This window comes from Gigantopelta aegis, chromosome 3, assembly GCF_016097555.1.
Source record: "Gigantopelta aegis isolate Gae_Host chromosome 3, Gae_host_genome, whole genome shotgun sequence".
Classification (NCBI taxonomy): domain Eukaryota; kingdom Metazoa; phylum Mollusca; class Gastropoda; order Neomphalida; family Peltospiridae; genus Gigantopelta; species Gigantopelta aegis.
The window spans coordinates 59114034-59131250 of NC_054701.1; the positions used below are offsets into that span (position 1 = coordinate 59114034).

The 17217-nt window shown below is 42.5% G+C and overlaps 2 protein-coding genes across 2 annotated transcripts in view; both read left to right on the forward strand.

Moving 5' to 3' along the window:
* Positions 1-8187, forward strand: part of LOC121368747 — a 36186-nt gene extending 27999 nt beyond the window's left edge. Inside the window, exons 11-14 of the mRNA XM_041493495.1 lie at positions 3111-3501; positions 5175-5262; positions 8056-8116; positions 8169-8187. Coding sequence (XP_041349429.1) covers positions 3111-3501; positions 5175-5262; positions 8056-8116; positions 8169-8187 — 559 coding nt within the window. The remainder of the gene's footprint in view (positions 1-3110; positions 3502-5174; positions 5263-8055; positions 8117-8168) is intronic.
* Positions 8188-8275: 88 nt separating this feature from the next.
* LOC121391274 lies at positions 8276-15442 on the forward strand. The gene is made up of 3 exons (XM_041522963.1): positions 8276-9154; positions 10102-10178; positions 15203-15442. Exons 1-3 carry the CDS (start codon positions 8347-8349, stop codon positions 15344-15346), a joined length of 1029 nt encoding a protein of 342 aa, XP_041378897.1. The 5' UTR covers positions 8276-8346; the 3' UTR covers positions 15347-15442.
* Positions 15443-17217: the final 1775 nt, after the last annotated feature.

Here is a 17217-nt window from a genome sequence, read left to right on the forward strand (position 1 = left end):
CGGATCCCAGTTGAGGCATGGAATTTTTAACCCAGATACCGACTCCAAACCCTGAGTGAGTGCTCCGCAAGGCTCAATGGATAGGTGTAAACCACTTGCACCGACCAGTGATCCATAACTGGTTCAACAAAGGCCATGGTTTGTGCTATCCTGCCTGTGGGATGCGCAAATAAAAGATCCCTTGCTGCCTGTCGTAAAAAGAGTAGCCTATGTGGTTACAGCGGGTTTCCTCTAAAAAAATCTGTGTGGTCCTTAACCATATGTCTGACGCCATATAACCGTAAATAAAATGTGTTGAGTGCGTCGTTAAATAAAACACTTCTTTCTTTCCTGACGTTGGAGACGTTGCATTGTTGAAAAATGACACAATGTTGTAAATAATGTGACAGCAAGGTTATGATTTAGTGTTCCAGTAACAAACAAAAAGGAATATTGCCACAGTGTGTACACAATGTACACACAAACTAAAAAATAAAATAAATGAATGAATGTTTAACGACACTCCAGCACGAAAAATACATCGGCTACTGGGTGTCAAACTATGGTAATGCAAACAAATAAGGTAATGATCAACATTAATATAAAAATTCAAGATTTAAATAAAAACAGTGTAAAGAACTGTACAAAAATACAAATATCACAGATAGATATTGATTTTTACTAAAAATTTCAGTTTGTGTTGTATTGGCCATTCTCAAAGAGAATGTTACACCCCTGCACCACGGTGAGGTTACAGCACGCACAGGGGCACACAAACTAAGTGTCGTGTCACGTGCTTCGCGATCAAAACAATCGGTGCGGTTTTTTATGCTGTTTGAGTGGGAATATTAACGCACAATATAATTATTGATATTTGAAATGGAATGTCTGTGTGTGTGTGTGTGTGTGTGTGTGTGTGTGTGTGCGTGCGTGCGCGCGCACCCCTACCCCCTTTTTGTCACTTTTCTATACCCGTGAAGCGTCAGCATTAACTGGAATTGAAGGTAGTTTATATATACATATGGACATAGTATGGGTCCCCCCTCCCATCCCAATATAAAATCCTAACTACGCCAGTATTTGAGGGGGCGGGACGTAGCCCAGTGGTCAAGCGGTCGCTTGATGCGCAGTTGGTCTGGGATCGATCCCCGTCGGTGAGCCCATTTGCACCACAACTGGTATATCAAAGGCCGTGGTATGTGCTGTTTTGTTTGTGGGATGGTGCATATAAAAAAGATCCTTTGCTAGTAATGAAAAAAATGTAGCGGGTTTCCTTAAAATTACCAAATGTTTGACATCCAACAGCCGATGATTAAATAAATCAATGTGATCTAGTGGTGTCGTTAAACAAAAGAAATTTTAATTTTAATTGAATGGATCCATCCATAAATGGGATCGACATTTTATTTATCACATTTCGCGCTTGAACTTTAAGCTAACGATTTACCACTGCCACTTGCACTATGGACCTTGAAACCACGTCATGAATTAATCACTTTGGTGACGTCATATATACCATTGCTCATTGGCAGTTATTTGCATTCGTTTACCAGATGCAAAATGTATTATAATATAAACAAGTGAAACACTTAATGTATCGCACGATACTGAAACTGCATTACGTCTGGGAATATATTTCAACCCAACTGTAGGTAAGACGTTAAATTCTGTTTATTACTTTAAATACTTGACTATCTGGTACAGCGTGGCGATTGAGTCCACAGCTAACCCTCAAACTGCTTCATCGCCACAACACAGGTTCCCCTCAAATACAAACGCCGATAGCAGTGCAACTATGGTTGTTAAATAACAACCATAGCAACCCCGAGTTTGTTTTGGGGTACCTCTGTTAATCACAGGATCGACATTTTTGTAACAAATAAATTCATTTTAAATGTCAATAAAAGTAGCATGTATGATAGAGTGTAAACCCAAATATTGTAGAAATATATTATTGTAATTTATGAATACATAAATGAAATAAATACTTTATTTTATCTGTTAACATAAACAACCAAGCATACTTTGAATTTCCCTCCGAGTGACACAACACAACCAATATGGCTGCCGAGACTATAAAGCTTACAACATGGCTTATTTTTAGCTATAGTCTGTTTCATAAAAGTTATCATTGATTGTGCTATATGGCTAACGAACAGTATTTGTGCTCATTTACATGTTAATAACATATTTTGGTGAATAATAATCATAAATTTTGACATTGGCTTTTTTTATAGCCTATTGTCATTTTGTGTTATCCAAACTAAGGAGCACGTAACACCATTTATATTTATCTCATTTGCATAATCAAATTTTTTCTGAAACCGACTATAATAGGAAGTGTTTGTCGTCTAGAACCTTAAGAAAAGTCGGATCCATTACCTGTTGTTGTTTCTTTGAACATTAGCGACAGAAGCTGTTGTTTTAATGTGTTCTGCGCAGACTTGTCCCGTCGTGCAGGCCAGTAAATACAGGGGAGAGGGGGGGGGGGGGGGGGGGGGGGGCACCAAAAAGAGCTCATTACTTGAGTTTAAATAAATTAAAAAATAAAATAACTAATTACAAGGGCGGGACGTAGCCCAGTTTCTTTTTTTCTCTAATTGCAAAATTTTAGACCCGCTCCTGGGCCCATATTTTCGAAGCAATCTTAGTCTACGAAATCGTAAAATTATCGTAAGCTATGACGTCACTATGGCGCTAAGATAGCTTCGAAACTATGGTCCCTGGTGGCCCTCACAATGTTATTAATAATAATTTATTCGCCGTAAACATACAATTCATAGGCACACATACAATAAAAACAATAAAACATAATAATAATAATAATAAAAAAATAATAATAATAGCACAACTAAAAAAAAACTACACTGTAATTAAAACAGGATTTTGCTCCCTTCTGCGATTTGGGTATCGTTATTACAGGGTTTTACTAAAGCCAACGTTACCTTTTTTTCTTCTTTTTTTTTACCAGATGTTCAGGTTGACTTTTCTCTCATATTCATATGACCTGCTATTCAACCAATCGGGTCGGAGTGGCTGTAATATCTTACTTCAACCAGATTACAAAAAAGTATACATTGATTACTTAAAGTTTATAACCAGTTTAGTTTTTACCTTCTTCTTTTTTTCAGTGTGAAGATGAATGTTAAAAAGTGCGTCATGTACAATGGTGGTTGTGACGTCAAGGCTAATAAAGCTGGTTGTGATGTCAAGGCTAATAAACCTGGTTGTGATGTCAAGACTAACAAAGCCGGTTATAACGCCAAGGCTAACAAGGCTGGTTGTAACGCCAAGTGTGACAAAGCTGGATGTAACGCCAAGTGTGACAAAGCTGGATGTAACGCCAAGGCTGACAAAGCTGGATGTATCGCCAAGGCTAACAAAGCTGGTTGTAACGCCAAGGCTAACAAGGCTGGTTGTAACGCCAATTGTGACAAAGCTGGTTGTAACGCCAAGGCTGACAAAGCTGGTGGTGATGCCAAGGCTAACAAATCTGTTGGATCAAAAATTAGAAATTTCTTCGTAAGTATCAGGTAAACCTTAAATAAAATGTATTCCCTAAGCAGGTATAATAATTTTAATCTCAAAGATTTCAAAATCTAAATTTATATGACTTTTTAAGATTTTACAGGCGCATGTCCAGAGGTTTGGAGATGTGTCAAAACCCTCGCCTGCACCAAGAAAATGTTCTTTGCTTCAATGTAATTTTCGTGGAGAATGACCCGACCCCCCATAAACCTTCGATCGCCACAGTCCAGACCGTCTTCCCCACCCTGGGCATTTTCCTGCACACGCGCCCGTTTTATTAATGAATTTTTGTACCCATGCACGTCACTTTGACATTCCTTCGGGTATTTTAACCTTTTAACCGGTGAAAAGTGAAACATATTGGATTAAAGATCTTTTTTTTATTTTATATTCAACATTTAGATGGTATGCTGTATCCACATCTCTCTCTCTCTCTCTCTCTCTCTCTCTCTCTCTCTCTCTCTCTCTCTCTCTCTCTCTCTCGCGTTTCGCAGAACAGCGCGACAATATGTGTCTTAGCGTTCTTTTGATTGGAGCAGTTGCTCATTGGTTGACCAATTGTATTAGTTTTAACATTAGATGTAGTATCGCACGTGTATAAGTTCGTAGGCACGTGCGAAATTTGTAATTTCAAGCAGCCATTTTTGATAGGACAGCAAATTTTTAATAATCTAGGATTCATGTTTGTGTTTTGCATAAGAATGTGGCCTGGCATTCTGCTGGAGACGGTGTCGACATTTGCCATCAAATACAGGCTACCAGAGATTTTTTTTTGTTCTTCTTTTAATGTCAAAATTATGGGAGGTTTATTTCTGATTTTACCTGGGCGGTCGCATCGTTTACGACGGGGTTTCTTTGCATATTCTGTTTGTTTATCATTGCAATGAAATAAACACATTGGCGTCCATCATATCGGTACGGCCGACTAGTTAGCACAAAATTGTGGTTTGTGGTTTGTATAGAAACTAGTCGTTCTTATTTAGAAATAAGTAGCGACGTTAGGTAGCTAGGATATATATACAGGGCCGTAGATAGGATTTTTTGTTTTGGGGGGGGGGGGGGGGGGGGGGGGGGGGGGGGGGGGGGGGGGGGGGGGGGGGGGCAACTGAGTAGTTAATAGTCTAAAACTCCTTAAACAGTTAAGATGAGAATTTTCTTTAAGTTTCTATAATGCTTTCCGGATTTTTTTTCGGGAGGGGGAGGCAACTGCCCCCCCCCCCTCCACTTGTGACCTTTTTTTTATCACATTAATTTATGCCATTGTAACCAAAATCTGATGTAGAGTTTATACCCGGTCCGTCGGTGCCCCCCCCCCCCCTGAAAAAATCTGCCGCCCCCCCCCCCCCCCCCCCGCTAGCTACGGCCCTGATATATATATACCAAAATTGTAAGGTATATTAGTTGTGGGGAATGGTTATAAGACAATAGTGAATTAATTGGGCAAACATTACAACCGGTAGTTCAGTATTACAGTAGGTTTTATGACCACCAAAGATATATCAAGGCCTTCAACTAACATTATATAGCGGTTGGTCTAATGAACGGACTAAGTAGAATTTGATGTTAAGTTGGAGATAAGAAAAGCAATATGTCTATAGTCGAAGTAATAATAAATATTTATTGCTATTTTTTGTTTTAATAAAATAAGTAATTTTGTATAGTTACAGAATTTCGTTAACAAGGAAAGAATTCGCCGTGGTCAGGTAAAAAAGAATGGTGACAACAGAAATACCAAAAGCGTTGATGGGACAAAAGGTAAAATAAATAAAAAAAAGAAGAGAAAAAGTTACATTAAAAAAAAAATTCAATTAAAATAAATATTTTTTAAAAACCTGACAATTCTAATGTCCATGGCCTAGTTTAGGCGAAGTGTTGTGTGCGTCTTTTTTTTAGGTGTGAACCTATCTAGGAAGACCCCTGATGTTGGTAGCCATTTTATTTTCGCATTATTGCTTCACAGACTACACTTCTATTGACCAATAATTTCGTATATGAGGACTTTGTTACAAAATTGTCCAAACTTACCACTAACAAACTAACCACTGTCCTGAACAGAGCCCAGCAAGCTGACGTGCGTGCCCAGGTCGGCTCATAGGACTTTACGTGCACATTCAGAGCAAGCTGTTGTAGCGCACGCCAACCATGACAGCGCGTTTAAACCTTAAAGCCGCACACCCCAGTTCCATCCAGCGAAAATAAATTATAATTTGGTTAATCTACAAACCTGTAACACACTTAGATCACGTTTTTATCAAATGGAGTGAAAAAGCAGGTTTTATATCGATAAATACCATGGGAATCCCCATGTCCCAATTGCTTGAAATAATTTTGAAAGTTAGTATTCTGATGTCACCGGTAGATGTCGCTCGAAGCACAACAATGCCTACGTCACGACAAATTTCACAGACTTGGGGTGCGTTTCTTTCACCTCTCCTGGACATGTTCCAACTGTTCTGTCCTGGTTGTATCCCCTTTCCAGATATCGTAAGACTTAGCAAAAGTATTGGTTTTAAGAGTTTGTAACGTTTTGTATTGAGACACTTACTTGTCTGAACTTTATTGTTACTGAAAATGTTCACGAACTGTGAAGAAAAATCTCACAAATGAACAACAACAAATCGGATGTTGATTGCGCGAACCGTGCACGAGAAAACAAACCGAACCAAAATGATAACGGTCACGTGATATACCAACGTCTGACATTGAAATGGAAATATCCCCTCTAAAAATAGATTAGACCTTGTCTGCTCAACGGTGCGTGCGTGCGATTTTATGAAATACGAAAAATGCATTTTGTGGTATTACAAAAACCAGGATTACCAAAAAACACTTCAGGTGAATGGAAATGTATATTCTAAATAATAAACGGTAAGTAAAGTGCAATTTTATTTGTGAAAAAATGGGTTTAATAGCGAAAAACAACGCCGTAATGGTTAACAACTAGCCGTAACTAGGGTGTGTACCTTTAAGTGGATATAAGCACGAACAAAAACAATTGTCCAAAACGAACAGTTAAATATTGTTGAGTTGTATTATAAGCATTACAGTAGTATCCAAACCGGTTCATCTTGAACAGGACAGCCTACTTTATTGTAACGGAAAGAAAGAAAGAAATGTTTGAACGACAAACTCGACACATTTTATTTACGGTTATATGGCGTCAAACATGGGAGAGGAAACCTGCTGTCACCACTTCATGGGCTACTTTTTTCGATTAACAGCAAGGGATATTTTATATGCACCATCCTCCAGACAGGGTAGTACATACCACGGCCTTTGATATACCATTGTCGTGGTGCACTGGCTGGAACGTTATTGTAACGGATGAAAACTAAATAAAACCTACACTGTTTGGGGTTTGGGTTTTTTAATTAAATAGTTGGATTGAGTTAACGATGGAGCCAATCCATGACATTGATGCCCGCGTTCCTCGGGTAATCCCTTGTCAAGATGGCCGTGTGGAGTCGGGCGTTGTCATGCTGAAAAATCAGGCCTGGGCCATGAGCTGCCATGAAGGGTACGAGTTCCTGGGCCAGCACCTGGTCGCGGTATGCAGCAGCGTTGAGGTTGCCACGGGTGACAAGAAGTCGAGAATGCCCATTTCCACAGAAAGCACCCCAAACCTTACACTTCCGCCTCCGAATCTGTCAACTTCACTGACACAACACTGAGCATGACGTTCACCACGTCGTCTCTAAACCCTCTGCCTGCCATCGGCAAATCGCAGTGTGAATCTTGATTCATCGCTAAACACGACTCTATTCTATTCCCTCTTGAGTCCATGGCAAGTGGCGTTGTGCCCACAGTTGACGTTGACGTCGATGAAATTGGGTCAAAATGGGTCCAACATATGGGCGCCATGCGTGAAGGTGAGCGGTTCGCAGTCGCTTTCGGATCGTTTGCGCGGACACCCAACGTCTGAAAAGTTAATTACTGGTTGCTGTAGCTGTAATTAAACGGTTGTGGAGGTGACGTAAAACAAGGTGACGGTCATATGCACGTGGTCTACCCGGTCGGGAGCGATCAGCTGTGGTGCCCGTTTGTTGTACTCGTGTCCGCAAATAATAAATTACTCGTCGATGTTCCCGCGCGCAACATGCCGACGGCACGTTCACGCTGCATATTTGTGAGGCGTGGCATCGAAACAGGTCGTAACAAATATCGCTTTAATGTGTGCTTTCGTTGTATCAAACTTCTGTGAGCAAGTAACAATGAAACCATGTGTGCTATTGTAGTCACGTGACCAGTGGCACGTGCAAAACCACTTTTGCCTTAATGGTGCTGTGCACGTGCTATAGATCGGGTCACGTGGTCTGTGATGGGCCTCAAATGGAGTGTAGACATTGCCATTACAATATTCCTGAAAAATACCTGCTTTCAGCACTCATTGACTTTATTCAAATTTTAGATTGTGAAGTTTTTAATTTGACTCAGTATACATACATACATATATATATAAAGGACACTTCAAATTGGCGGTGGGGGGTGTCACAGGACGCCTATAACCCTGCCTGATGTGGTTACGGTTATTTAAATTTACAATTTCAGATAGCTTGAAAGGCAAAAATTATGAAAATGAACTGTCTGGGAAAAAACACCCGGCGAAACAGTTCACCATCACTGTTCTCAGCACTGGGGAAAAAGGAAAACGCGTTATCCAGTGCGATCTCCATGCAGTAGTCGAGAAAGAAGTTCCTACAGTAGGCACCGGCACCCCCCCCCCCCCCCCCCCCCCCCCCCCTCCCCCCCCCCCCCCCACCCTCATCATCCAGCATTCTCAGCACTGCGTCATCCCCAAGAAGTGCTTACGCGTTATCAGGAGACAGTGCGACATCTCCGATGACTGAGTCAACAGAAAGAAGTAGGGAATCTATAGGCAGCGGCACCTCTCCGTACAGTATGTCAACTGTAGACAGTGCTCTGTCTATAGGCAGTGCCACGTCTCCCAGCACCCCGTCACTATCTGAAGGCCAACGCAAGCCGGCAAATAACTGCGTGTTTCCTACAGCTAAACAAACTGATAAAAAAAATCCTAGAAAAGCCAATGCTAAATCAAAAACTCGTCTGGCGAAAAAAACGAAAAAGAAAACAAAAAAACCAAACACACAGAAAGGGAAGCCATCCGAGACGCAACAAGAAGGCTGTCCCGAGGATAATCGTCCACCAGACTGTCCCGAGGATAATCGTCCATTAGAAAATCTCTACTGGGTCACGTACTTCCAAAATCGAATGGGAAGACAGGACGGTGATGTGCCACGTGTTAGGAGGGGACGCGGTCCCGACACCCCGCGTCCGCGAACCCGACGCGGACCCGGCGGATGTCTACTGGGGACGTCATATTTTAAAAACCGCAAGGACGGTCCCCCAAGGAATAAATCCGAGGCGGTTTTGCAAATGGACGCGGAAATCGACGATGCTATTGATAAACTAGCCGACAAGCTACTATCACGAGGGAAGTCGGCCGACAGTAAGACGACGAAAGATGCAGACGGCGCGGATGGTGCTGAACAAGACTTGATAGCGGCAAGGAAAGCCCAAGCGTCCAACTTCTCCAAGGAAACCAAAGACACGCTAAATGTCCTAGACGAATACATCTCCAAAATTGAGAATCTGATGGAAATTCAAGCTTATAGAAGACTTATTGCAGGTATAGATCTGGCATTCGGTAATTTCGTTGTCATATATTAATGCAACTTGATGCAATGGCTAATCTAATTATGATAATAAACCATTAGCATATTGGAAGTGGTATCTTTACTCAACAGTCCCATGTATACATCACATGAATCACCAATCTAATTAAAATTAAATTAAAACATGTCGTATACCCTCAGGATAATTCGGAATGTTTTCAAATTATTTTTAAATCACTGGCATGATTCTGCAAGTAAGGTTTTGATTGGTGGACATGAGCTCCAACTGGCTGGTGTTAGATCCACATGTAGTAGTGGAGTTAATTTTAATTAGATTGATGAATCACTGTCGATGCTTTGTTTTGGTCTGTCTCCGTTTCTCTCTCTCTCTCTCTCTCTCTCTCTCTCTCTCTCTCTCTCTCTCTCTCTCTCTCTCTCTCTCTCTCTCTTCTTTGCAAGATTTTGTTAGATATTCCTAAAATTGTTTTTAATATTTTTACCACTCATAAATGAAAATATTTATTTGTTACGGTAATATGTTGAATTTGTAATTCGCTTACGTACGACCTAATTATAGTTTATTGCAAAACTAGGTTAATCGGATGATCTAAATCAGAAAGTGACGAGCAGCAACCCAAATCCACCCGTAAATAAGGGTTGAGACAAATGGTGCTAATAATAATACCTGAATGTCTCTCTTGCAAGTAGGATCCAATCGCTCTACCTAATAAACGTTTTGGTATTACTGTTAGTGAGCAGAGCATTCATCCTAGAAGTTGGCGAAGGTACTAACCTTTTTTTAAAAGGCCATGACTTTTCATAAACGTAAACTGAAATGCATCAGTACGACACACAAGCTCGTATAATAATCTCTATTTCTAGTACACAACAACGGTTTCCACCCCGTCATTTTAAAAAAAACTGTCAGCAAATTTGGACTAAAGTATGTATTCAATTACAGATTCCAAGCCACGAGGTTTCCGCGGTGACGTGCTTTGTCCCAAGTGCAGATTAATGAACAGAAAAGATCCAGCATTGGTAAGATCATGTAAACTAGTCTTGCCAATAAATGCATATAATAATAAATGCTTTCAGAGGAATAATCGTAAAACAACTCTTCAAATACTTTAAGATTGTTTTAACGTGATCACTTTTGTTAGTCTACCCTGGTATCGCACGTATTCAAGGCGTAGTTTAAGACTATCACTTGGTCAAATACGATTGACACTCTTTAGTGGATTAAAGTGATGCGACTGTTGGAAAAACGTCAACCCATATTAGGGCCATTCTCCCAGAAGTTGTCACGTTACATAGTAGTACCTTTGTAAAAATAATGTTTTTAACAATATGATGTTTTATGGTCATGTCTTAACTCCGAGGTCAGGTGAATGTATTTCAAATTCAAACAGCGAATTTTACATTGGATTTTATTATTTTTTATCAACTTTTTTTCCCGGAACAGGGTCTAAAAGCAATGGCTGCCATATTACGGTGTTGACATACTTTGTTTTCTTTTAATAATAAAAAAAAATATATATATTTTATACGTGATGAACATTTATTGATTCATATTTTTTAGTATCCCATCAAAGAGCAAACTAGCATGAACATATCTCATTTCTTGTAACATGGAACACTGAGAAAGCTTCCAATTGCCATGAAAATAGAATGTTGGACACAATTATTGCATGTTCACAAAATTAAATGGCCAAAACAACAGAAGTCCAAAGGAATATTTGTTTAGCGACACCTCGGTACACTTTAAAGCTATTTCATGTTAAACATGGTTATTTAGACACTTGGTCAATATCGTAACGTCATAATGTTACAGTGTTGACAAAAAATTTTTAAAAACCACAAATTTTCCTCATTATTGTTGATTAGCTATGTTGAATTACAAAACTTTCTTCGAAGCATCCATTTATGTTGATCTCTAACAGAACGAGAAATAGCTCAATGGGACCGACACACACTTGATCGATCCAACACCAACTGTGCACCAGACGATCGCTTTACCATTAGGCTACGTCCCGCCCTCTTATCCTAAATTATAATCACCGATGATGGGTGATATTCTTCCAAGAATACCTCGTATAGACGTCCTAAGTGTGTGTGTGGGGGGTGGGGGGGGGGGGGGGGGGGGGCAGGCTCTGGCCCTTCAACTAAGCTGGAGAGCCCCCCTCTCCCTTTAAAGGCGATCTAGATAATATACTCTTCAAAAGAAGAAACGCAAAACCACATTGTCGTAACATTTGGAGAATTGATTTAATTATTGAATGGTGAGTCCGATAATTACCAAATGTTGCAGGATTGTTCACAATTCACTCTAGTCCATTGTGAGTAAGTGATAGGACACACCACCAAGGTCAAGGTCATCTGGAGTCAATACCGGGTGTGGCCTCCGCGTGTGTTGACAACTGCCTGGCACCGCCTGCCCATTGAAGCAACCAGAGTACGGATGACGTCCCGGGGGATGGTGGCCCACTCGGCCTGCAAGGCTGCTGCCAGCTCGGGCAGGGTCTGGGGCTGTGGTTGTCGCTGTCGGAGGCGTCGGTCCAACTCGTCCCATAGATGCTCAATTGGGTTCAAATCCGGTGATATCGATGGCCAAGGAAGGACATTAATGTTGTTGTTCTGTAGGAAAGCCGTTGTGAGACGTGCTGTGTGAGGCCTGGCGTTGTCATGTTGGAACACTGCGTTGGCGTTGGCCATAACTGGAACGATGTGTGGCCGGAGGATCTGGTCAATGTAGCCCTGTGCATTCAGGTTGCCCTGCACGTGGACCAGGTCAGTTCTGCCAGTGTGTGAGATGGCTGCCCACACCATGACACTACCCCCGCCGAATCTGTCCACTTCCTGCACGCAGTATGCCGCATAACGTTCACCACGACGCCTATACACGCGACATCTTCCATCATGACGTCGGAGCAGAAATCGGGACTCGTCGCTGAACCACACCTGTCTCCATCGCAGTTGAGGCCATTGTCGATGAATCTGGCACCACTGCAGTCGGAGTCGACGGTGTTGTGGTGTTAAGATGACACCTCGAACTCGACGTCTGGCACGAATTCCTACCTCACGTAGGCGGTTCCGTACGGTCTGGTCGGATATCCTGCGCAAACCTGGTATTGCTGCGGCTGTGGAGGTGGCAGTAGTCAATCGTTCCCGAAGGTGGCGTACCCGGATGTAGCGGTCCTGCCCGGGGGTAGTGACCCGTGGTCGACCGGATCTAGGGAAGTCACGTGTTGATCCATGTTGCTGGTAACGGTCCCACAGTCTGGAGATGGTGCTTGGGGACACATGGAATGCCCTGGCAACGGCCGTTCTGGATTCGCCTGCGTCTAGTCGGCCGATGGCATTGTTTCTCTGCGGTTCACTGAGACGTGGCATGTCCTGGATTGTCAACTGTCGGCCAGATACAGAGGCCAGACAAGCGAACACCCTGCACGTTTATACTGTCGGTGTTCATGTTGCATGTGCAGACAACGCACGTGCAGTGGTGACATGGTTTGCACGTGGCTGTGTTTTTTGCGAATATTCACATTTTGGAACTTTATTGTACAGTAGCTGCGTTTTATCGAATGTAACCGTGGGAATGTGTTTGGGACATGCAATGACCTTATATTCACAAAGCATGAACCGGTAGGAAACATAAAATCGGAGTTATAACCCATTTGTACCCTTTTGCGTTTCTTTTTTTGAAGAGTATATGTATATACTTTTTACTCCGATAGTTTACAAGAATGTAGCTCATAACTGCATGTTTGTAGAAATTGCTTTAATATGACTACAGTTGATCACAAACAATGTAAATTGTGTGCGTGCGTGTGTGCGGTTGCATTTTCCGACGCACATGCCCATAGGCGTACGAGTTCCTATTTTTGTAGGGGGGGGGGGGGGCGTTTGCCCAAATTAAACGAAAATGCCCGAATCTGGATAACATTTATTCATATTAGCATTACAACCAAACAGCTACATGTATATATTATACTTTGTCAAAAAAGAAACGCACAGGTGAAATATTCATGGAATTATCTCTTTAATACAAAGTGGCATATTTTCGTTATTTATGATCGTATCACAGTCAAATTTGACATGAGTATGTGACAATGTTCTTGCTATGGACTGACGGCAGTGGAGGCGTTTTCGTCACCAAACAGCGTCGCACGAGGGCGCTGAAATCTTCTTGGCATAGACTGAATGAGTCTGAATCCGGGAACGTGGAATCCTAGCCCATTCTTCCTGCAGTGCATGTGTCAGTTGCGGAAGCGTCTAAGGATCCGGATCACGTTGGCGTACACGTCTGTCCAGTTCGTCCCAGATGTTCAATGGGGTCGAGATCTGGCGATCTTGATGGCCATGGCAGCACATTAATGTTCTCATTCTGTAGGAAATCTATTGTTACACGTGCCGTATGCGGCCTGGCATTGTCCTGCTGAAAGAGTTCTCTCTGTTGATCCAAAATGGGAAGCATGTGATGGCGAACAATTTCATCCCGGTAGCGTACAGCTGTCAGGTTGCCTTGTACGAACACAAGTTCACTTTTGCCGGTGTATGGGTTGGCTCCCCACATCATGACACTCCCTCCACCGAATCTGCCAACTTGGGCGACGTAGTTGTTGGCAAAACGTTCATTGCGGTGTCTGTAAACATATTGTCGTCCATCACGTCGCTGTAGAAGGAAACGTGACTCGTCGCTGAACCATACTCGCCGCCAGTTTCCCAAGTTTCACCCCTGTACATTTGTGCACCAACGAACACGTAAATGTCGATGTTGACGTCGCAGGACCAACATACGGTCTCCTAGCCCGTAAACCAGCTTCTCGAAGTCGGTTTCGCATGGTTTGTGCACACACCCTTCTCAAACCAGGTATGTGTCCAGCTGTGTTCGTTGCTGTGGCAGTTCCGTGACGCAAGTGCAGAACCCGGATGTAACGATCTTGTGCTGCAGTTGTTATGCGAGGTCTTCCACTTCTGGGCCGGTCTTCAGTTGATTGAAACTGCTGGTACCTGTCCCAGAGACGTGAAATGGTGCTCTGATGGACGTTCATGTGGCGTGCGATTTCTGACTGCGATTTACCTAACTGGAGGCGGCCTATTGCAATGTTTCGATTCGGCAGGCTCAGTCTTCGCATCTTGCAACTCGTCTACGTCGAAATGGAAATGAGGCATCATTGCGAGCATTGCAGCTTTAAATACCCATCACTACCCCAATCTTTTCCCCGAGTTTCACGTGCATTCGCCAAAATCATTTCACGCCGATTTCCTGCAATTGTCGCACAACGTGCCACAACGTGTGTTAAATTTGTTTTAGGGTGCATTTGGGCATGCTGTCCCATTCCAGAAACATTAACAAACATGGTCATTCATCAACATTGTACAAAAAAAACCTATATTTTGTAAAATCAAACACTTTTCTTCTTTCCCTATCACCTATGCGTTTCTTTTTTGACAGAGTATAGGATTACAAATGAATCACTGTCCATTTTTACATGGTAAAAAGGTCTCAGGCTAGCACATTTTCTCCGAATATCTCGATCATTTTTGCCCGAATTTGAGGTTTTGCTCCAGTACTCGTACGCTTCTACCGGCCTCGGTGGCGTCGTGGTAGGACATCGGTCTACAGGCTGGTAGGTACTGGGTTCGGATCCCAGTCGAGGCATGGGATTTTTAATCCAGATACCGACTCCAAACCCCGAGTGAGTGCTCTGCAAGGCTCAATGGGTAGGTGTAAACCACTTGCACCGGCCAGTGATCCATAACTGGTTCAACAAAGGCCATGGTTTGTGCTATCCTGCCTGTGGGAAGCGCAAATAAAAGATCCCTTGCTGCCTGTCGTAAAACGAGTAGCCTATGTGGCGAAAGCGGGTTTCCTCTCAAAATCTGCGTGGTCCTTAACCATATGTCTGACGCCATATAACCGTAAAATAATGTGTTGAGTGCGTCGTTAAATAAAACATTTTTTCTTTCTTTCTTTCTTTCGTACGCTTCTGCCCATGCCTCGTTACCAATAGTATGATTTTGTTTTGATTTTGTTTTTGATTTTTTTTTTATAACTACAGGAAGTTTTCTCCAGTGGTAGACTGAGAAATGTTTTATGCCGGAAGCATTCTGCAGCAGACAAACCAAACGGCTACCGTGACCAACTGACTGACGACATTGACCGAATTATTGATGATCTGGAGGAAGACTGGTGGTATCGTTAGTTCCAAACAGTGAAAACCGGAAATTCAAAAATTAAGTGCATTTTGGTGGATTTCGTGTAATCAACAATTGACCGATAATAAATATGGTTAATTTTCTTTGCGTTTTATTTTATTTTATTTATTTATTATTATATCGGAGTGATTATACAAACCAAAAAAAGATTCCACTTTTAATTGAATATAGGAATTATTTAACAAAACTAGTTATTATGATGTGTGTCAGAAATTGCCATAAAACACAACCTACTCGTCTAATGTGCATATTAAAAAAAGATGGTTGATTGGACCACTATTTTCATTCGTTTCAGGATGAATATATACTCTTCAAAAAAAGTAGGGGAACCTAAAATATTAATGTTAATATCAACTATTAGACCGACATACATTTTGACCACAGACATCCTAGTAAAGAACGTTCAGGTCTGTTTATCAACACACCGCAACACATTACATAGTTTGCACATGCATCACGCAGTTGCCCCCCATACACGTGCGTGGGGTGTCATTCTCGATTTTGACAATTTCCAGGAAGGTCGATTAATCACTGTGGAACATTATTTCTGTCAATCTTTTTCATTCTGTTGATCATACAGTTGTTATTTTGTTTTTAGTCATTTTTATTGTTTGAATTTGCGATGCGACGTATGCAACGCGATGAGCGTCTACGGGCTATTGGCATGCTGTAAGCGGGCAGAAGTCAGCGTGAAATGGCCAACACCTTCAATGTTTCGAAGTCCGTGATTAGCAGACTATGGAACAGGTACCAACAAACCCAAAATGTTGACAATCGACCCCGTTCAGGTCGTCCCAGGGCACCGACAGGAGTACAGGATGGATTCATCCGTAACCAGGCTCTAAGAAATCGAGCTCAAACGGCAAATCAAATTGTTGCAAACTTTCATCAGGCTACTGGTGTCCGAGTTACGGGTCAGACCATTAGAAATCGTCTTCATGCAGCCCATCTTCATGCTTGACAAATCGTCGCATTGCCCACAGACGTGAATGGTGTAGGGAGCGTCAGAACTGGGGTATTCGTCGCTGGTCACTTTGGACTTCCTTGACAGGCGTGGTCGGGTCTAGCGATGACGAAATGAACGGCACGCCAACGTCACAATGCGATTTCATGACAGATTTGGCGGTGGATCGGTTATGGTGTGGGGTGGTATCACTGTGACTGACAGAACCCCCTCCATATTGTGCAAGGAAGGGTCACTGGGCAGTATTACCAACACAACATACTGACACCCTTTGTCATCCCGTTTGCTAGGCATGTGGGTCGACATTTTGTTTTTCAGGACAACAATGCCCGTGCTCACCGTACACGAATCGTCAATGCTCACCTCCATCAGCACAGCATCTATCTAATGCCATGGCCATCAAAAAAATAAAATAAAAAGAGAAAGAAATGTTTTATTTAACGACGCACTCAACACATTTTATTTACGGTTATATGGGGTCAGACATATGGTTGAGGACCATACTGATATTGAGAGAGGAAACCCGCTGTCGCCACTTCATGGGCTACTCTTTTCCATTAGCAGCAAGGGATCTTTTATATGTACCATCCCACAGACAGGATAGTACATACCACGGCTTTTGATATACCAGTCGTGGTGCACTGGCTGGAATGAGAAATAGCGCAATGGGGCCACCGACGGGGATCGATCTTACACCGACCGTGCGCCGTACCACTGAGCTACGTCCCGCCCCTGCCATGGCCAGCAATGAGCCCAGACCTTTCCCCCATTGAACACGTCTAGGGAGACGGGAGACGTGTGCGTCAAAGACCGCCGACCACGTTAGCGGAACTTGGTCAGGCGCTGCAAGAGGAGTGGAACAGACTCCCTCAAATGACCACTAGGAGACTCATA

Bases quoted from the DNA above. Each gene is read 5' to 3' on its own strand.
- LOC121391274 (XM_041522963.1), top strand. From the start codon at position 8,347: ATGACTGAGTCAACAGAAAGAAGTAGGGAATCTATAGGCAGCGGCACC. The intron at 9,155-10,101 runs GTATAGATCTGG...ATTCAATTACAG, and splicing joins TTATAGAAGACTTATTGCAG to ATTCCAAGCCACGAGGTTTC. The intron at 10,179-15,202 runs GTAAGATCATGT...TTATAACTACAG, and splicing joins ACAGAAAAGATCCAGCATTG to GAAGTTTTCTCCAGTGGTAG.